At 36.9% G+C, this 23,199-nt stretch overlaps 1 protein-coding gene across 2 annotated transcripts in view; it reads left to right on the forward strand.

Annotated features, from left to right (window-relative positions):
* DPYD (dihydropyrimidine dehydrogenase) overlaps positions 1 to 23,199 on the forward strand; it is a 783,111-nt gene that overhangs the window by 359,461 nt on the left and 400,451 nt on the right. For both annotated transcript variants that reach the window (XR_014842857.1, NM_214044.3), the window contains 1 exon segment: positions 3,871 to 4,081. Coding sequence is in view for 1 of the 2 variants with exons in the window: in NM_214044.3 (NP_999209.2) it covers positions 3,871 to 4,081 (211 nt within the window). In the remaining variant the exon portion in view is untranslated.

A 23,199-nucleotide genomic window follows, 5' to 3' on the forward strand; every position in this document is an offset into this window, starting at 1 on the left:
GTAATCCCAATTTCCTAATTTATCCCTTTCCCCTCCTCCCCTCTGGTAAGTGTAAGTTTGTTTTCTATGTGTGTGGAGTCTATTTCTCTTTTGTAAATAAGTTCATTTGTATCCTTTTTGTAGATTCCACATATAAGTGATGTCGTATGATACTTGTCTTTGTGTGATTTACTTCACTTACCATGATAATCTGTAGGTCCATCCATGTTGCCTCAAATTGTATTATTTCATTCTTTTTTATGGCTGAGGAATATTCCATTGTTAATATATACCTTATCTTCTTTATCCATTTATCTCTCAATGGACACTTGGGTGGCTTCCATATCTTGGCTTTTATAAATAGTGCTGCTATGAACGTTGGAATGCATGTATCTTTTCAAATTATAGTTTTCTCTAGATAGATGCCTAGGAGTGGGATTGTTGAATCATGTGGTAGCTCTATATGTAGTTTTTTAAGGAATCCCCATACTTTTCTACATGGTGACTGTACCATTTACCTTCCCACCAAGAGTGTAGGAAGGGTTCTTTTTTCTCCACACCCTCTCCAGCATTTATTATTTGTAGACTTTTTGATGATGGCCATTCTGACTGGTGTGACACAATACCTCATTATAGGTTTGATGGGCAGTTCTCTAAAATGTTGAACATCTTCTCATGTGTGTTTTGGCCATCTGTATGCCTTCTTTGCAGAAATGGCTTTTTAGGTCTTCTGCCCATTTTATTAAAAAAATTGTTAGAGCATGGATGACTTATGTTCATTTTAGGAGTGTATCAGAGTAAATCATTTATACACACACATATATGCATCCCTTTTCAGATTCCTTTTTTTTTCTTTTTCCACCGTACCCTTGGTGTATAGAAGTTCCTGAGCCAGGGATCGAATTTGAACCTGAGCAGCACCAATGCCACTGCTGCAGTAACACCAGATCATTAACCCGCTGTGTAACATCAGGAACGCCAGATTCTCTTCCCATACAAGTTATTACACGGTATTGAGTAAATGTCCCTGTGCTATATAGTAGGTCCTTGTTACCCATCTATTTTATATAAAACAGTGTATCTTTATCAAGCCCAACCCCCTAATTTATCTCTCCCCCCATTATTTTCCCTTTGGTAACCCTAAGTTTGGTTTCAAAATATTCGAGGCTGTTTCTGTTTTATAAGTTCTTGTACTTTTTTGATTAGATTCCACTTATTAGTGATCTCATATGTTATTTGTCTTTCTCTGACTTACTTCACTTAGTATGGTAATTTCTAGATTCATCCATGTTGCTGCAAATGACATTATTTCAGGCTTTTTATGGCTGAGTAATATTCCTTTGTGTATATATCACATCTTCTTTATCTAGTCCTGTGTTGATGAATATTTACATTGCTTCCATGTCTTGACTATTATAAATAGTTCTGCAGTGAACATTGGGATGCATGAATCTTTTCAAGTTATGGTTTTCTCTGGATATATGCCCAAGAGTTGGGTTGCTGGATCATTTGGTAGTTCTATATTAAATTTCTTAAATGACCCTTAGTGCTATGTTCCATAGTGGTTGCGCTAGCTTACATTCCCACAAACAGGGTAGGAGGGTTCCTTTTTCTCCACACCCTCTTCAGTATTTATTTTTTGTAGACATTTTGTTAATGGCCAATCTGACTGGTATAAGGTGATACCTCATTGGGATTTTGATGTGCATTTCTCTAATAATTAGTGATGTTGAACATCTTTTCATATGCTTTTTGGCCATCTGTCTGTCTTCTTTGGAGAAATGTTTGTTTACATCTTTTGACCATTTTTGAATTTCTTTATATTGAGCTGCATAAGTTTTTTTTTTTTTTTGTATTTTGCAGATTAATCACTTGTCACTCACTTTGTTTGCAAATGGATTCTCCTATTCTGTAAATTTTCTATTCATTTTGTTTATGGTTTCCTTTGCTGTGCAAAAGCTTTTAAGCTTAATTAGGTCCCATTTGTTTATTTTTGTTTTTATTTTCATGACTCTAGGAGGTGGGTCAAAAAAGATCTTGTTGTGATTTATGTCAAAATGTGCCTGCCTGTTTATGATATCTGGTTTTACATTTAGATATTTAATCCATTTGAGTTCGTTTTTATGTGCGGTGATAGAGAATGTTCTATATTCATTCTTCTAGATATGGCTGTCCAGTTTTCTCAGCACCACTTATTGTTCTGTATTCATTCTTTCTGATGTAGCTGTCCAGTTTTCCCAGCACTGCTTTCTCATTGTATATTCTTACCTCCTTTATTGTAGATTAATTGACCATAGGTGCATGGACTTATCTCTGGGCTTTTTATCCTGTTTCATTGATTTATATTTCTGTTCTTGTGCCAGTACCATGCTGTTCTGATGACTGTAGCTTTGCAGTATAGTTGAGTCAGGGAGCTTGATTTCTCCAGCTCTGTTTTTCTTTCACAGAATTGCTTTGTCTGTTCAGGGTCTTTTGTATTTATGCATAAATTTAAATGCTTTTTATTCTGGTTCTGTTAAAAATGCGTTTGGTAATTAGTCAGGGATTGCATTGAATCTGTCAATTGCCATGGGTAGTATATTCATTTTGATAATATTGATATCAAACATGGTATATCTTTCCATCTGTTTGTGTCATCTTTGATTTCCTTCCGCATCTTATAGTTTTCAGAGTACAGGTCTTTTGCCTTCTTAAGTAGGTTTGTTCCTAGATATCATATTCTCTTTGATGTGATTGTAAATGGAATTGTTTCCTGAATTTCACTTTCTGACCTTTCGTAGTTATTATATATGAATGTGAGAGATTTCTGTATATTAATTTTGTATCCTGCAACTTTACCAAATTCATTGATGAGCTTTAGTAGTTTTTTGGTAGCATTTTTATGATTTTTTATATATAGCATCATGTTATTTACAAACAGTGATCATTTTATTTTATTTTTCTCTGAGTGCCATGGCTAGGACCAAGAATCTATTTTGCTCCCTTATGGATGATACTAATCTATTGAGAATTCATGGTATCAGTCAATTAAGTTCAGAGACAGTCAGCTATAGTCTAAAACAACAGTGGTTCACAATAGTGACCTTTCTGGACCAACAGCATTGCATCATCTAGAAATTTGTCAGAAATGCACATCCTCTGGCCTCATCCAGTCCTATAGAGCTAGGAACTCTGAGGATTGGTTCATGCAGTGTTTTAACAACCCCTCAAAGGTGATTCTGATGTACTCCAGTCTTTGGAACTGCTAGCTATGAGTAGAATGCTGAGAGATGAATCCATGGCTTCATCACAACATTGAGCAAGTTACACAATGTCTCAGTTTTTCCATCTTGATATAACTTCAAATTTCGAATGTGAAGCCATACATACACAACTTTCTCACCCTCACTTGTCAACTGAGAATCTACCGGTCTTCTATGGGGGAGGGGATGAGGCTTGACACCTCCCCCAGCGTCTTCAGTAAGATGTTTTTAGATTTTTTTTTTTAACAAGATTGCTCAACATACTGTTTAGGAGAACATCGACAAAGACCTGAATTCTTCCCAGAACAAAAAGTGGAAAAATAAGTTAATAATTAAATATTAATATTCTCTCTTAATAGACATCCCATTGTGGGCACAAAACCAAGTAAAACTAGGGTGTCTAATTTTCTGGCAAAATAAATTATGCGAGATATGAGAAGCATACTTCTTTTTCTTAAAATTTTCATTTGTATTTTTACAAAAGTAAGAAAAATGTTATTTATTTCTTGATTCCACAGAATTCCTCTAGAGTTTCACCTAAAAATTTCATGTTAATTGAAACATCATACACTTTAGCATATATAATTGAATTAAAAGTCAAATATTAAATCAAGAAGAAACAGTTTCCAATTTTTCTGTTTTGTTTTAGGTGGAGCTTGCTAAGGAAGAAAAATGTGAATTTTTGCCTTTCCTGTCCCCACGGAAGGTTATAGTTAAAGGTGGGAGAATTGTTGCCGTGCAATTTGTTCGAACAGAACAAGATGAAACTGGAAAATGGAATGAAGATGAAGATCAGATAGTCCATCTGAAGGCTGATGTGGTCATCAGTGCCTTTGGCTCAGTGCTGAGGGATCCTAAAGGTAGAGTGCTCAGGAGCTGAAACGTGTCATGCAATTGTCTGTTATTTTACTGCCATAATGGTCCAGCTTTCAGGGAATTGTTTTTCACTTGAACATGCATTTCCTTCTTCTAGTATGAATGCAAGCAATCTTGATTTAAAAGGCTTAGAAATGGTATTTAGTGTTTATACAGAATTATTTTTAAAGCAGTGGAAATGGAAAAGAATATTAATCTTGCTTTCAAGCTTATAATCAAAATACCTATCTTACTTTGTGATAGTGTGTGCCCTGCTTTCTCTGTAGGACTGGCTTTTACTTCATTTAGACCCAGAGTCAAGAAAATGTGACAGAGAATTTGTAACAGCCAATCTTCAATGATTCAAGCAAATTAGGACTTAATGAATAGGCAACAATAGAATTCATGTTTACTCGTATCCTCATGCCAAACCATCACTAGAAACATCAAAATTATCAGATTAGAAAGTTTGAACGCCTGTCATTTCATCTGAATGGCATAAATGGACATGTAAGAAATAACCAAATGCTTTAAAAAAGGTAACGAGAAAAGGATCCGTTTTATATAGCAGTCCAACTGCATCATAAGCCCAGCAGCTAAGACTGTGTTAGCGGTTATGTTTTCCCCACACACAGTGTTTTTGTGGCCAATTGTAGATAAAAGCTTAGGGACCTCTTTGCCTTCATTTTGCAAGTCCTTTACATTTTACTACACACTGTCCAATGACAATTAACTCTTTTATTAACCGAAAGGAAAATAAAAGAAAGATGTTTCTCTAGGTCAGAGAGTCATTAAGAAAAAACAGTAGCAACAACCGCAAAAAAAAATCTAAACCTGACACATCCTGTAACTTCCTACCATATCCGTGGTAAAATTACATGTCATATCTGGAACAGGAAGAGATATATGCATGGAAATGTGCATTTTTATGCAACAGATAAGTAAAAAATTTAACCACTCATCAGGATATTTTATCTGCAGGACATCAAACATCTTGGTATTTGGAAACATCCAGATGTTTCATGTCATCAAGACAAATGTTTTCAAATAGCTGGATGATGGCCTGAATTTGTCACTTTTCATCTAGACATTTATGTGGTATGTAGACATAGTCTCAGTGTGGTTTGTTATTCATTGATGAACTCAGGAAGGGAAAAAAAGAACAAGGGGCAAATTGCATTCTATTATTTTTAAAAAATCATACTGTTCTTATTACTCTGCATATCACAAAAAACTGAGTAAAAGTTGAATCATATTTGATTTTCAATTCTATTAATTGCCTATCAAAAATTAATGTGTCTTACCCATCTAAATTTATGTTCTACAACTGACAACTCTAATATTAAGAAAAATGTATCTTTTCCTGAGCAAACTTAAGTAGATGTGGCTCAGATCATAGAAAACCGCTTGCCAAAGCTTGTGCTCCTACGTGTAGGTGAAGAGTGAAGGATTTAACTTAGTATTTAAAATACGAAGTAGAAGAGAATTTGATTTGTGTTGATTTGACAAAGTCACTTCAGAATTTATGTGTGTATTTTCTTCCAGAATTTCCTTGTGGATGTTACTTCCAGTGTTCTACATGCATTATCCCACATACATTAGAGAAATCAAGAAAAAATGATTCATTTTCCTTTTTTTCCCTCCTCCTCCTCCTGACCTGAAAAATAAACCGCCTGGGAAAATATTCCTCAAATAGAATCACTTGCTTTACCAGGGCTCTTCCATATTTACATTAATAAGAGCTACTTTCCAAGTTAGATGGGAGCCGGAAGAGCTGGAATGTGAAAGAGCTTCCATCCGTGCCTCGCCTGCTTTCTAAATATATTCAGTACTGTTTTTTGAATGGAAAACATTTTTAAAATGGTAGAGGGAATCAGTACTTGTTCGAAGTTGATCAAGAAGTTCTCACCCAAATGGTATTTGAATTCTTAAAAGAATAATTTACTAAAGTCATAAAGCTTTCATGTGAACATATGTGTCCAGTGTGGTGAAAATCAGTGCTTAGGAAGCGAGTTCTCCATTGGGTTAGAAGAGAAAATATTCATGTCCCTTTCTTCCGCTCTGAATCTTGTGCCAACTTGATACCCAGCTGATGTGATTTATGTGTGGTGCCTTTGTGATTATTCCATAGGTGGTACTATATATTTTAATATATTTACTTATAACCTGTTTCTTAAAAAGTTAACCTACCTTTCTACCATTCTTCCTCCCTCCTTCCAGTCTCTCTTTGCACAGGGTCCAATGAACTTCATGCCAAAGTCAGTGATGTCTCTTCAGTCCTTATTCTATTTTCTGAATTTGACAATGTTAAACATTTCTTCTTGTTTGAAAAAAAACTTTCTTCCAAGTCACTTAACCTTTCTGGGTCTCAGTTTCTTCCTTTATTAAAAAAGAGAAAACAAAGAAACAAGGATAATAATACAGTCTCTCCCTACCTCTCAGGACTGTTGTCAGAATTAAAATGAAATAATGTAAAAGTGCTTTGGAAGTGAAACTGTAAAACATTATTATTGTTTATGACACTCCATGTTCTTGCTTTTTCTTCTATTACTTTTTCACTACCTACCACTGACTGCTTTTCTTTCTCTAGTTTTCCAAAGTTCAGATTTAGCTTACTTTCTCTTCTTAATATATTTATTCCTTCATTGAACTGATAATCTCCTTCATTCACACATGCATTAATTCCTGTAAGAAATACCTAGCAAACTTCTATATGCCAAGTACTAGCTAGACTTACAGTAGGCTCTTCTGCACTTCTGTGTAAAGTGACTCTGAAACCTCTTTCCACTCTCCATGCCTTAGAAGACATTTCATCCTGTATTTATGCTCATGCATGTAATGAGCACTGACTGAGTTTCCAGTGAATGTCAGATACCAAGGTGTATGCTGGAGAGAACAAAGGTGAATGAGGCATAACTTGTACCTAACCACCTCACAGACTGGGGTTGAAGACAGACCTGCAGACAAATAACTGTTGTGTTGAGTAAATGATGCATTTAGAGAGATACGCGCAAAGGAAGGAAGGACCACCTCATCAAATTTCCCTGAGGCAGATCTCTTCTCGACTTTCCTCTTACTGTAAATAGTACCGTAGTTCTCCTGTCACCACAACGCGAAGTGGTATCCCAGGGTCAAATATCTAATTGCAGTTCTCCTCTTCGTTGACTTGGCTGGTGCGCCCTCTGCAAAAGGATGACGTTTCTACTGCTTAGTCCTTGAGAACTTCAGCAATGACTTTATGTATTCCATACACTTAGCTTTACTTTCCACTGTTCCCTGTTGAACTCTTCCTCCCAGTGTCTAGTACAGGGTGGATTCCATAGTAGGTAATTCAGAGAGTCCTCGGTGAATGTGTTGCATAAATATATGCGGAAGAATTCAAGGAATGAAATAAACCTGACAGAGTACAGATAAAGAACAGTGATGATTTATGCTTTCAACATTGTCAGTGTTTTCCAAATGAAAACACGTGTAATGTATCAATTATATCAATAATATGTATTTATAAAGGTAAACTAAATTGAAAAATTTGAAGAAGATTAAATTTTTAATCCTAGTTTTTTCCATTATACAGTTTTATTTTTGCAATTGCCTTAATTTATGTTTCACAAAGAAGACTATAAAATAACTTTATTTAGCATTAAGCATCCAATATATCTGTAAGAATTATTTCATGTTGTAAAAATAGTAAGTGCCTCAATAGCTTATAGAAAAGATAGGTATGTCAAATTTATAAAACAAATTTGGATAATATCCTTAGATTACAGTTGCTAATTATTTCATTGTTCCTAAGGCTTGTAACAATTATAAGTAATCATCATTAATTTACTTAATTCTACTTTATTTCCGTCTTTCATTTTGGATTGGGGCAGTGAGTGGGAAATAAGAACAAAAGACTACATATTCCACATCCCTGTGCGTGGAATATACGTGTGCTTATTATAAGGACAATTTAATTGAATCCTTCATTAACAACTGTCCCAAATGCTAAAGGCAGTGTGGTGTCCAATTTCTAATTTGATTGGGATAATAAAATATTAGCCTTATTTAATATCTTTCCTGGGAAAAATTCAAAGTGGTCCCACCGTTTCAAAATTCTCATCCATTCCCACTAACTATGTGAGATTACAGGTCACATTAAACTCAGGTTTTATTGTTCGAGACTGATTTTGCAAGTCTGCTCACAGATATTTCCCTTCATTGGAAATTTTAAAACATTGATTTGTTTATTTTAAAAATAAAGATTTTGTAATATAGGAAGTTTCCTCTTCTGCTGAACACCAACATCAGTGTTTATAGAATTCAATTTTCCCTTTTTGTTTGTTTGGATGATGTCAAATTTAAGAGATGTTTCCTCGTTTAATTCCCTTCTCTTTCTGCTTGGAACCAAACTGCCAGTTGTGAAAGTGTGCATGTCTTTTCTGTTCGTTTGGAATTGATAAGGAAGAAACTGTCACTGTTTTCACTGACCTCACAGTTTCATTGTTGCCATGGAAGTACTAAAAGCGGGCCTTGTCCTCAAATTCCCAGGGTATCTGGATGACATAGGCTTTCCGACCCTGAAGGAAGGCGCTGTGGCCTGTGCCCTGACCTCTGTGCTTCGGCCCTCACTGCACCGCAGTCATCCTCTCATTCTTCTGTGATGGCCACTTTGAAAAAAGCTATGTGCTTTGGTCTTCCAGAACCTTTCATAATTTATCTCCCACTTAGCTTGTAAGCCCCAGAAGGGCCAAGACTGTACTTCATAGTAAGCTGTAGTCCCAATAGTAGCCAACATATTATTGTGCCCATAATAAATGTACAGTATATATTTGGCGATTTGTCTGGATTCATGTGAAGTTATCAATCTTAATACACCTACTTGTTATTTTTTTTCCTGCCGTGGTATTAGTTTGGCTTATTTTTGTTAAAAAACAGAAATGTTAGAGAATAATCCAATAAATATGACATTTAATTAGAGTCCGCCTGGTATAGCAGCTTAGAGCAGAGGCTCGGGAACCAGGCTGCCCAGCTGGAAACCTGGCTCCGTTATTCTCTTTGTACTTCATGATCTTGATCTTTTAAGAGTGCCAATTATAGTATCTACCATCTAGAATTATTTTAATAATAAATAAGTGAATAGTATATGTATAAAGCACTTAAATATACGTCTAGCACATATATGGTAGGTAAGCATCTCTAAAGCTTTAGATATTATTTCTCTTGTGTAACAAAATAATATTTTAACAATTAAATTGGGTCGTATTATATCCTTATGGTGGTATAAATGTTGTCTAGGAATAAAAGCATTTGAAAATTAAGACTTCATCTGGGACCTTGCAGGCTCTGTTAACATGTCTTTGTAAATAAGTAAAGCAGATGCTTTTACAATTTATGATTTTTTTAAATGAGAAAATCTTTCCTCCATTTGGTTTCTTTTTATTTGCAGAAAAAATACTACACGGTTTTTAACTGTATCATATGTTTTAAAGATGTTTTATTATCGGTTCTGGTGTTTTTCATACCCTTAAGAGGAATTTTCTTTCCGCTAATTCTTAGCAGTTAGAAATTTTCTATTTTGAGTTTTCGTAAATCAGGTATTTAAAGAGCAAAGGATATCTTTAGAGTCTGTGTTTTTCCTGTAAAATGTGGTAAAACTAGGTTGAATTTTTGGTTTGTTTGGTTCTCATTTTCTCTTAAAAAGGTAAGAGAGAAGTACTTTAGAAGATGCGAAGTTTGAACTTTAAAGCACTTGAAAATCATGGGGTGAGATTAACTAAGATGGAAAGCTTTTGTTTGGGGAGGAAAGACAGGATGAACGGTGCAGTAAAACCGACTCAGGATCATGCTGCACAGCACTGCTCCGGAGAGCAGACGACGAGGTGGCCAGCTGTCTGGGCGTAGCAGGGAGGGCATGGCCCTCCCAGGAAAGAGTTTATGTGCTTCACCCAGTGCCTGCGTTTCTCTCCTGCTCATCTCACTAGAGACAATAAGAAACACAAGGCCCAACTCTTTCTGAACCTTTAATGCGACCCTCAGAAACCACCCCCTTGAGAGCATTAATTGCCAGTGGTTCCATGAGGGAACAACTTGGTGGGGGGTGTGAAAATTGCTTCCCATTTCCTCTTACTCAAAGGTCCTCTAACATTTTTTCAAAACCTCATGGGGTAAATCCAAGATTCTGCACAAACTAGCTTCGGGTGTAGTTTTGATTTGCTTGCCCTGCACTGAGAAGGGGTGCAGGCCATGGGTTAACAATGCGGATGTTCAAGAGGTTTTCAAATGTGCCTGTTTCTCCTCAATTATCGGGATAGTGGGGGGGGGGGACTAGAAAAAAATGTTTTAAGTTTTTAGATGAGTCAGGTGCCCAATGATAATAGTCATCTGTGCTTTAAAAAACCCATGGCATCGATGTTGTCGATTTGTTTTTTCTCCTTATTAAAATGTGACTCACATGACACTCTGCTAATGGAATTGGGAACATGAAGGGATTTTAATAACTTCCCTCCCTTTTTTAACCATCATATTTCATTTTTAAGCCATAAAATACTTTCTTCAGAAGCCACTGGTGGCCCTTAGAGATTTAGTAACTTTTTCTTTGAACAATTGTCCACTTTTTGTGGCCTTCGGCTTTCATAATTCCTCTTCTGCTCTACCAAAAATAAAGAGGAGAGGCAAGGAATGGAGTACCGAGTTGAGAATGTGTCCTAATTGTCAGATTTTCCCTGTTGTATGCATTTTTGTAAACAGAAACGTTTACAAGATAGTTTCAAAGAACAGATTAAAAAATACCGCATTTCGGAGTTCCCTTTGTGGCTCAGTGGTTAATGAATCCGACTAGGAACCATGAGGTTGTGGGTTCGATCCCTGGCCTTGCTCAGCGGGTTGGGGATCCGGCATTACTGTGAGCTGTGGTGTAGGTTGCAGATGTGGCTCGGATCCCACGTTGCTGTGGCTCTGGCGTAGGCCGGTAGCTACTTCCCTGATTGGACCTCTAGCCTGGGAACCTCCATATGCCCAAGTGGCCCAAGAAACAGCAAAAAGACAAAAAAATAAAAAGATAAAAATAAATTAAAAATAAAAAATACCGCATATTATTGCTAGATAAGGGAACTTTCTTATTGATGGCTCAAACCTCAGAGGTAGGGCTCACTAATGATAAATACAGCTAAGAGTGAATAAGATAGTGAAAAACCAAGCTTTCAGTCCCGTGTCACCTATGGATATGTTATAATACAATAATGTGCACTGGAGTTTTCCTTACCTATGTTTCCAAACATGCTGGAAAGGACTTAAGAGGTAATACATTCTAGACTCCTAATTTCACAGGCTTATTTGTTTAGCTAATAACTTCTGTTGGCTGCTATTCCGGGCACTGGTTTGTGTTCTGGGAATAAAGTAGTGAAAAGGCGAATGCAAACCTTGCCTCCTCTGGGCATGCAGTTTACCAGGGAGACTCACAATTACAATAAATTGTGCTGGGGGAAGTGTAGAGTCCTAGGGAAGCACAGAACACAGTCTGAAGGTTCAGAGAAGCTTCCTAGAGGAAGTGGGCTGTAAATTGAAGGCTGAGTGATGTGTAGGAGTTACCAGGTGGAATGGGGGTGGAAGGGAGGGAGCCACAGGGAGATTATGCAACTTGCTCAACACCGCACTGTTAGATTAAGTCGTCATTTTATAGTCAACTTTAAAAGCTATATTAAAAAAAAAAAAACAGCATGTCTTTAGAAAGTTGTCATCAGCCTACTTATTTCATGCATGTTCTCATCTTTATAAATGAAGGTCTGAATTTTTCATTTTTATTTCTAAAATTCAACTTTTTAATTTTGTGATTTTGTCTCTTCATTTCTCATTATTTTTCATGCAGCGAACATTTTTTAATATTCAGATATATTATAAGCACTGTCCAGGCGCTAAGAATACAAACATGAGTAAAAGAGAATCTTTGCCTTCCAGGGACTTGCTGGCTAATGAGAGAAACGGGCATGTCAGTGCTTACATTGCAGCATAACATGCCAATGGGAGATAATACTTGGACTGGGTTTCAGGGCTTGAGTAAGAGTTTCTCTGTTAGGGGGAATATCAGACACAAAGTACAAGCTGAAGAATGGCCTCAGGTGACCAGACAATGATGAGAAATTCTGTTTCGCTGGCGCAGATGCTGTATGGTAAGATAAGAGTGGGAGGGTTGAGATGGCAGGAAATTTGGCTGTAAATTTATGTGGACTTAGGAAATTCCTGCGCTAAGCTAGGGGTTTTGAATTTTACCCTATGGACGCCCAAGTGACAAATGGGGAGGTTTAAATATGGGAGAGATCATTATGTTGATAAGGTAATTCTAGTTGGGGCTGGATCTTCCTTCTTTCTGCTTGGGTTTGAACCCTTTGTAATATTCTTAAAATAGTTGAGAGTCAGAAACCCTGAAATCACCTTTGAGATGGTTCATATCAAAGGCAAGTATGTTTTCTAGCACTGAATGCCAGAAATAAGCAAAGTTATTCACCAGTCATGGGTATGATCCAATGATGCAGGTCCCCTTTGGGAAGATGCTCCTCTAAGATTTTCAGAATTAAGGAAGGGAGACAACCTGAGCATGACAGGGGTGAGTTATACATGCCTAATTTCTTCCTCTAGATCCACGAATTACAATTACTCACTTCAGCTTTTTTAAGAGAGGTAAGATACAAAGAGACACCATGAGTGTTAGAGCAGCAATTGTTTCCACGCATGGAGGAGGCATCGGGTGTGGTGTAGGCAGCTGCTGCTCCGGGATGGCAGCAATGCTGGCAGAGATGGCCTGGGACTAAGACAGAGCAGTATTGATGAGACCCAGTCGAAGACTGTTTCCTTCAGTTTGTATGGCTGCTGATGAAGGTCCAGGTTAAAGTCAAGGAGATAGACCTGCAGAAGAACATTCAGAAGCAAGATGGATTTTTAAGAAGACAGTCAGAATTTGGTCATCTGATTGATAGAGTGAATATCGAGTGTCTAGCATGGTGATCTGATCAGATGTCCATAATGCCTGCAGAACTCACGAATGCAGCAGGTAGAACAGATTTCAGGGAAGTGGTGATGTATCTGACTTGGATTTGCTAATCTATTCAACAGCTGGACATAGGACTAGAGCTCAGAACATTTAGATTAAAAAGAGACATTAGGAATCACTATATCTTGTTTGTCTGTCTTTTCACTGTCATAACATAGTGCCTAGCACAGTGGTTGTTCATTGGTTGGATTAGTGAATGAAAGCTGTTGTACCTTATAGTTTAGATAACAACTTCTTGAAAGTATGACAGAAGAGGACATGTGGCATTTCTGGGAATCTAGAAGAGTCTCACCTACCATATTACGAAGAAGAAAAATCAGCTTTTATTATGTACCTGCTTTTCAGGTGGTAAATATTTTAGGAAGATATGACATTAAGACAGTCTTAGTCCATAGTCCTGTACCTTTCCCCCTTTTCTTAATACTAATTAATTCCTGATGCTCCTTTTTTATCTCATAATGAACATTGATATACCCTGTGTATGGGGGTTGGCCCAGTGATGAGAATAGATCATTTCTAGTCTTCCCTATGCGGTGCCTTTCTTTTAACTACATTTTAGGAAAAAAGCATTCTCAGGAAACCAATAGTAGAACTGTGCATTTTTTAATAGAAACTGCTCTAATTGTCAGATTTTTTTTTTTTTTGGCTGAAAGATTTATTGTCTTTCTACTATAAAATACACTGTGCAGAGCGAGGATAAAGTGGTGGAATCTAAAGCAAGTACTGGCATTTCTGTAGAATAACTATCCAATATAATTGAATTTTGGCACAGTTTTTCTTTGGAGTTATTTTTAAAGGGTGGAGGTGATGAGGAGGGAGGTCAAACTGATAAGAGTGTTGAAAGTGATTTGGAATCAACATCACATCACTTACAACTGCCTTAGACATCCATTTGAAGCACAACATGATATTTCTGTAATTATTTTACTTCCCTCTAATAACTGCATAGGAATAGGTTTGTTTCCCCAGTGAATAGCTCTGTTCAGAGCCTTCCCTTATCTTTATTTTCCAGGTTTCACTAGTGGTTGATATCATATGCATTCTTACAGGGAGACAGTGGATAAATCAGTACTTTTTCATCAAATCAAAGATTACTTACAAGAAGTAGAGCAGTGGCATGTAACAAGTTTTGCTGGGGAAAGAAGGTAGAAAATGGAAAAATAGCCTAATTGTTTCAGATTACAGAAATCTTAAAATGTAGCCAAATGTTATTCAGCATAGAGTGAATATAATACATGTCCAGAGTTTTACTAACCATGGACTGTTATTTCTTTTAATTACCAATTTGCTTATGGCATCCCAAAAGTGTATTCTGAAACCTATATTCCTGTGAGATGTTAGAGTACACTAAGCTGCTGTGAAATGTAAATTCTAGATACAAAATTTAGTCAAATTATAAAGCAATGATGTAGATTTCATAGCACTGGTCTTAGTAATATGTATTGTGTATTGCAGATTACTATTGTTAATTATATTTCATTTGTGTCCTTGTCTCAAAGCACAACATTAAAAATAACAATATACCTATTTAAAAGACAGTCTTTAACTAAATTAGACATTGACCTGCATAAACGTAAATTGTAATTTTATGAGTTGGAAAATTGCATTAAATTATATTTGATATATAGCCCCTAAATATGGAAGATACCCAATTCAAGTGTAATATTCACATGTAATTTATTAGGTGTCCCAAACTTGCTGCAGGAGAAAGCCAGCATTACTTGAACATATATTCAGAGGTCTTGACCAAGCTTTATGTTCTAATGTTAACCACTGCCAACCTTTTTTTCAAGCTAGCCATTCTTATAACATTGCTTTAATTATGAAGCTCTTTAAAATATGTTCAAAGGACTTTCACTTACACAACTATTTTTTCCATACAAATGCATGGACGAGAGTCAAGCATATTATTTTCAGTGAACATCCAGTGATTTTTCCAAGCTCTCTAAAAAGCATATTGACAATCCATTTTAATATGGCCCAGTGTTTTCCCTGTATTTGCACACTGCTGCCAAACGAGCTACTCTATCACCAATATCACTGCATTATTTGCATACTTTAGAATCCAAAATTATTCTCCCCTGATGGTGGGATTGAAACCAAATGCTTCAATTTAATTTTGACACCCTCCTAATCTACCCTTCTACCTACTTGTGGGACCTTATTTCCTGTTCTTTCATTCTGTATTTATTAAGTTTACAACATTCTGTGTTCGGTTCTCCTGGGTACACAAAAATGAATACATTGTCCCTGTCTACAGGAGCTTGCAGTCTAATAGAGGGAGAAAAATGCACATAAATAAAAATGCCATTAGGTAGAAAGTGACTCAAGGAGAAATAGATAAACTGCTAGCATCACGCACAGGGTGGAGAGAAGACTTCCAGCTATAAGAATCAAAGAAGGTTTTAGGCAGGCAGTGGTATTTGTCCTAGAGACCAGGACTGGGTAGGAAGGAAGACAACAGAGACAGGAAAGACACATTCCATCACCGTGAACAGACTGGATATGCACTAGGGGTAGTTTAATTGGCTAGATCAGGGGGCACACAACAAGAAAGGTGGAGAAACACATCACTTCTAATTCACAAACTGTCTTAGCATTAGGCTAAAGCATGTGAATTTTATTTTAAAGTTGGTGGGTTTCTTATAAATAAAAAGGGCCACATCGATAAAATATGCTCCACTCACACACAAAGGGAACATACAGTTAAGTATGTGTCTCCTGTCTGGCTCCAGCCCTTCTTCTACTTCACTCTATACACTTTATATATTCTGAGTCATATTGACAATAGGCCTGCAGGGTAGTTTATTCATATTTTAATCTAAAGTACCCAGCACAGTCTTAAGGGCTCACCTAATGAATGGATAAATGAATAAATGAAGAGATGGATAAATCTTGGGATGAATAGAATGAAATGATTGCTTTATTCTAAACACCCCCATAGAAAATTCACAGCAAAGATAAAAGCATGTGAAAGCAGTGTTTATGTAAAGTATCCCATGAGGACCAGCAAGTCTTCCTTCTGTGGAGGGAGTGGTCAGAGGCTGGACATTTTCATTTGCATAGAAAATAGCCTCCTTACCGGTCACACTGCTTTTTATCTTGCTTCTACATAGTCCTACCAGAATCAGCTTTATTATAGAAATTATATCATTTCATCCCCCTGTTCCAGGCTCCAGTGGTTTCTGCTTTATTTAAAATGAAAGTCTTCCCACAGCCCATGAAGCCTGCCTTGATCAGGCCCCTGCCTATCTCTAGGCCTCCTCTCCCCTTCTCTTTCTTGCTTTCTTCCATCCACATAAAGCCTCCCTTCTGCTCTTCAAGTGCATCACCTTCAGCTCATCCTAAGCCCTCTGGCTGGAAAGATCTGCCTCAAGGTCTTCACAAGCTGCCTCATGCTCATCCTTATGTTTTAGCTCAAATGTCATCTCATCAAAGAGCCTTCTGTGCCCCTCCACCTCCACCATGATCCAAAGCCCCTCTCTCACTTCTCACTCCCTCACTTTATAACACTCTCCTTTACATACCTCTCTTCTTAGCCATTTCCTATCATATAATTTAGTTACTTGTTTACCTTTTATATTGTATATTCTGCCAGCTGAAATGTACACCCCACAAGGACAGGTCCCTTATCTATGGTTAACTACAGGTGGATTCAGCACACAGTAGATATTAATTGCATAAATGAATGCAAGCCAATGCCTTATTTTTCTCCTATGCAGTCATTAAACTCCCAGAACACCCTGAATGCAATGTTTTGCTGTTTTTGCCAGATCCTTTTTCCTTAACCCCTTTTATTCTGTGTTTTGCCTTCATCTTTTACCTGCAGATGCCATCTTTTTACTGCTCATTGGCCTCAAGTTACTTATTCATTTCTCTTGTGTTTGACGTTTCTTGAAATCATCACTTCTTGGTTTGTGTGGTTTAATATCTTGATTCACCTGAAACTGATGATTCCTCCTCTGGCTTTAGTTCAGGTTGTGATTGCTGCCACGTTAGAAAATAAATGCTTAGTTCTCTTTTTACCCAAATTTGTGATTTTTCTTTACAAACTTTGTCCATCCTTAAGACTATATCTAATCCCAGGGTGCAGGGCCCTCTCCTAAGGTCTAGCTGTTTATCTCCGAATGTTCCCGAAGACCTCCAGGCCTTCCCAGTTGGTACAGCTGTAGTGGATTTGTCCTTAGGTTCAAGTCCGGAGAATGTGACCTGGGGCGCTCACTGCAGTCTCAGTTTCCCCAACTATAAGATTAAAATAATACTTATTCTTCGAGGATCCAAAGAGATGGTATAGACACCAGGATGTCCAGAACACCACATGTACATGGGGGCACTGAGTAGATGTTTATCATTATTATCATCATGAATTCTACTGAATATAGGCTTTGTCGATACCAAAAATATTTCTTGGCTTCATGGTAATGCAAGCCGTACTCTATATAAAGAAGCTGTATTTTTGAATCATGCATTTATTGATGTGCTAAAACTGTTTAAAAGAAATTCTACTGTATGTTTTAAGTTTGCATTGAAATATGCCTACAGCCGATTGACAAGGAAAAAAAAAAGTCATAAGATGGATATCAAAAAATAACATTAATGAGCTGCTAAAGCTAAAATTACAGGAACTTATGAAATTGGTTAAACATAAAAACCATTAAACTGTTTACTGAAGCTTCACAGATATACTGCAGCTAATGAGCATTTCTGCTATTTAAATAAGCCCAAATTGAACACACATTACATGGATACATAATTAGTCATGGCAGTCAAACACACATAGACTTACTTTTAAAGCTCTATTTAGGGAATCTTTTCCATTTGATTTATTTTGTTAATTAAAATATTTTTCAGTATTCACTTATATTTTAATAATACTGCTTTCTCAAGTAGTATAATTTACTAGTGGCTTTCTATTTATTTTTATTTATGCAGCAAATGGGGATTTAATATTAAACATTTTTAACCCCTTTCTGTAATTATTTATATCACTTGATGGTATCATTCAGCATGTTAAAAAGCTATTTCACTGAGAAATATATATAAAATATTTCAGTAGCCTTTCCACTTTTTTCACTGTCTCCTCTAATTATCAAGAGGTATTAAGCACCCAAATGTGCATAGAATTATGATGATTATGGTCCAAATCAGATTAAAGGATGATCTATTCCTTCAAGGAGTTTGTAGTCTTAAGTAGATGGTATCATTGAATATAAATAAGCAAATCAAAGTGCAGCATTTGGGAATCCAACTGAGAATTTGAAAACAATCCCCATATATTTCCTTCAAGGACACTGACCTCCTTGAGGAGATCTCTTCCAGAGAAAATGAAATCAAATCTTCAAGGAGTTTAGTGTTTTAAATAGTGGAATTATTGCAGTGAAATAAGCAAATCAAGGTGAAGTGCTTAGACAATTTTAATTCTGAATTGATTAGTTGGTCAGTTTAGGAAATGAGGATGAGACTCCCTGTAGACTACAAGTAAAACAAAGGGAGTTGCTGCAGGCTATTATTGACATCCATCTTTTGTATTTAACGTGGGGAGCCAAAGCTTACCGTGGGCATGGAGGGGAAGAAAATTAAACCTCTGCGTTTACACTGCCTGAATTCTACAAGCATGTCCAAACTGAACAGTATTTAACCACAGCAGTAGGAAAGTCAAATAGTTAAATTAATCAAAAGAAATTAGCCAAGTGCTTATTCTTCTCAAGTCAGTGTATTTGTCACTATAGAGATTTTTTTAGAAGCTTTTTTTTATTAGTCAAATGAATTTGTCACATCTATAGTTGTATAATGATCATCACAGTCCAATTTCACAGGATTTCCATCCCACAGCCCAAGCACATCCCCCTACCCCCCAAACTGTAGCATCCAGAGACCATAAGTTTTTCAATGTCTGTGAGTCAGCATCTGTTCTGCAAAGAAGTTCGGTCTGTCCTTTTTTCAGATTCCACATGTCAGTGAAAGCATTTGATGTTGGTGTCTCGTTGTTTGGCTGACTTCACTTAGCATGATAATTTCTAGGTCCATCCATGTTGCTAAAAATGCTGGTATGTTGTTCCTTTTAATGGCTGAGTAATATTCCATTGTGTATATGTACCACATCTTCTTGATCCACTCCTCTGTCGATGGACATTTAGGTTGTTTCCATAGAAGCTTCTATTTAAAGGAAAATATTTGAGTTTCCTCTCCATAATAAGCTGACTCTCTAATTGTGGGAATAAGACCTATTAAGAAAAATAATTAAGGCAGGATGAATGCTGATAAAATGGAACATACTACTATTCCATTTTTCAACCAAAAAAAAAAAAATCATCGAGTTCCTCTGGTGTGCCAATCATTGTGCTAGGTGCCAGGGAAGGAGCTGGCTCAGATATGGTCCCTAAACTCAAGGAATGGTAGAGGGAAAGCAAATAACTGAAGTAAATTACACAGGGACTAGTTTACCAGAAAGCAGTTGTGGTTGATTTAACAGAAAGGGCAAAGGAAGAGGTGACCTAAAGGCTGAATCTGTAAGGCCAATCAAGACTAGAATTCTTTGTTGTCCCTTCAGCCCCCATCTGTTTCATTTTAGTTATTCTCATGTTTCCCAGTAGCGAAACTGGGAGAGACTGTTTTTGGCCCATTCCTGCCTCTCTTTTGTCCCCACTCCAAGCGTCAAGTAGCAAGGAGGGCTTTGGAGTCAGAAATAACTGGATTCATAGACTGGCTTTACCACCTCTTGGCTGTATTTGGAATGATAATACCTACTTTAAGGAGTAGTTTTGTGATCTAAAGGAGATTACTATATGGAAATATCTAGTATCATGTCTGCCTCAAGCAAAGGCTCAATAAATGCTGATTGCTTTTCTTAATATTCTGCATTAGGTGAGGATGATGTAAATGAGATGTAAGCAATAACTAGGAGAGAAATTTCTTTGGATGAATTGTTGGAGCATGGTAACGAACTGCACTTTGAGGTAATTGGAGAGAAAAGATTCAAAAGTTATGCCAAGATTAAGATCTCTTTCTGGGTGTTTTGAGAAAGGAGACTAGGAAAAAGCATGAGTGAATGTCAAAGTGTAACAATGGAGAGAGATGGGAGAGCAGAAAGCGTTGTATCATTGAAGCCACGATAAGGAATTTTGATGCGGAGGAAATGGCCATCTGTTGCGTGCTGCTGAGAAATCAACGAAGGCAGCGCCCTGCTCGGGGTGAGACAGTCAAGGAACTGACCAGCACTTGCACCATCTGGAGTCCAAAGACCTTCTTGAATCGGGTTCTCCTGGGGCCTCTCGCCAGCCCACCCTAGTTCTGGTCCTGCAGTGAGGTGACCACTGAGAAGGGTCACTGGGTTTTGCAATCTGGATCCTCTCAGTGCTGCTTTGGAGGCTGTTATGAGTAGGAGACATGAAAAAGCAAGCTTACTAATAATTGTGAAATGTGAAAAGCCCAGAGGAAGCTTGTGTACTGGTTTTTTTTAGTTTGTTTTTTTGTTTTTGTTTTGCTTTACCTGCGGCAGTGTACTGGGTTTTAAATGTGACAATTCAGAAGGGACAGTAGAACATCCCCTTGGAATATCTCTAATAGACAGCTAGAAGTGGCAGAATAAAAGAGCATAAGGTAACGTTTGAGGTCGTTTCCCCATTGAGGCGAAGTTAAAGGCACAAGATGACTTTCATTTCTGACACAGGAAAGTGTAGGAGACTGAGTATTTGAGAGCTGGGTAGAGGATGATGATGAGATGAGGAGCCAGACAGAGCCCAAGGACAATTTAAAAAGAAGGAGAGCCTACCTATGCAAATCAGAGAAGGGACCAAAACTAACATGATTCCACTATTGGATGCTGTAGAGAGGCATAAATGGAGTATGGCTGCGGTGGCAGAATTTGGTGGAAGGAAAAATTGGGTTGTGAAAAAGGTAGACAGCCAGTGTAAATTAGCCTAAGAAATGAGGTAAAGGAAGACATAAGCATGGAAGTGGAAAAAAGAACCAGGTTAAAACCAGTTTTTCAAAATAAGAGAGGAGAGAGGAGACTCTAAGAAAGATACCATTCTGAAAAAGAAGCAGAGAAACTTGAGGTCTTGGAGGAGCAGAAATGTACAGGATCAAGATTAACTTTTGGGGGTTTTCAGAAAGAAAATGTGAATCTTCATTGTGGGCTCCATTGTATTGGGGAATGAATAGCATATTGATTCAAATAATTAGAGCCAGAAGGGAGACATGAAGACAAAGCTTATGCCATGCGGGCTTGATATTCTTCGTGGAAGGCGTTTTTCCCGGTCCGTCCCCTCCTTACCCCAGGTTATTCTATTTAAACAGAGCTCTGATACCCTGGCCCTGTAATTAGAATTTATTTGCTCTTGCTGAGATTTTGCTTTCAGCTCTGATTTATTGAGATTATTGCCTCAGCTCGCCTTTTTTGTTTCATTGTGCTTTGGTCCTATTGGCTTAGAGGTTATGTAAAATTAAACAACAAGCACATAGATGGATTCATCTGCTTGCAAGATATCATTTTATTATAAATGTTGAAATTTTTTATCTCCCCCATTGTTTTATAGCCTCTCAGACCCTCCAAAGAATACTAATAATCCTTCTTCATTATGATTTCTGTTGTATTGTTTTATTGTTTATGGAGAATTAATTTATATTTATGTACTAAAATATAACATTCCTGACATCTTTTTATAAATACTGAGAAATATACTTGTCATATGCTTGTGGGTTCCTCTTCTACACATGTGACAGCACAGCTACATCAGTTTAATTGACCTTGGCAATCTGCATCTGCTAGTGATGTGTCCCTGAGGGACGGTTTCTGCAATTTTAAGCTGTGGCTTATTGAGGAACTTGTGTGTCACAATACAATTAAGTCTATATAAAAAAATCATTTCATGCATAACATTAAGTTGACTAAAAGTTCCTATTTCAAAACCATTTCTTGTTTTAAAGCCACCTCAGAGTGTCTTTGTTTTTTAAATAAGCTCATTCGTACATAGTAGTAATTAAAGCAGAAAATTAACATAAATCTCGAATGTTTGTATGAATTAAGGATGTTTTCATTCCTATTAAAGGCTGCATAAAATTCCAGGCACCATATCATTTAACACATTTCTCTTCCATTTGCAGAATAATACAGACTGTGAATAAGCACGTTTTGGGGTTCTTTTTCAAGTTCTTTTTGTGTTCATCTATGGAGATACTGGGACATATGCCACGGTCTCCCTCAAGATGCAATCTCATGGAAATCTGTGGGAAAACTGTGTGTGATCATAACAGAAAATCCTTATTCCCCCACCCCATTATTTTATAAACAAGAAAGAAAAAAAAAATACAATCCTTCTATTAATATTCATTTAACACTTCATAGGAAATGGCAAGCAGTTATTTGGTTTGCAAATGTAAATATACATTTTTCATCCACTTATGCTTTCACTCCTTCCAAGCTAGATAAAGGCAGAACAGAAGATATCCTTCTGAGATTTATTTTTATTGTATTCCCAGTTAAATGTATCAGTAGAGATGTGAGAGAGCTGTGAGGAGTTTATAGAAGGATAATTACAATCATGAGGAGGATGAAAGTCTCCCTCATAAGAAGCAGCGAAATAAATGAACTCCTTTCAGACAAATTATGAATAAAAGCACATGGATTTTTTTTTTCTTTCCTGAATCCTTGATTTGAGTTCAAAGTTAAATACTTTTCAGCCTTAAAAATGTGGTTAAATAACAGACGTAACTACTATATTTTGAAAGAATCGTTGCCATCATTAAAAGTGTTATGTGGATCCGTAATCAGAATCAACAAAGTTACAGAAAATTAAGGAATCCCTTTCTGTACCTCATACTTAAATATTGAGTCCACTGTGCCAAAAAGGAAATAAATGACCCTAATCATTTCATGTTCAAGTTGTAATGAACAGTCATTCTTGTATTAGCTGCTTAGTACCAGTGATTGAAGACATTTTTGATCCACTAAATCATTGCTTATATTCTTATGAGTTGTCTGTGTTCTACTTTTTCAGTGACCCTTTGTCATTTGGACAAAGGACAAGTTAAATCAAACATTAGATATGAAAATGCAGGCAAGTGATCTCTATTTTGACTGATGTGTTTCTATGCTAC

Source organism: Sus scrofa, chromosome 4, assembly GCF_054392235.1.
Source record: "Sus scrofa isolate SSC_HxYL_T2T_F1_AM1 chromosome 4, Sscrofa_HxYL_maternal_Yorkshire_Landrace_v2.0, whole genome shotgun sequence".
Taxonomy (NCBI): domain Eukaryota; kingdom Metazoa; phylum Chordata; class Mammalia; order Artiodactyla; family Suidae; genus Sus; species Sus scrofa.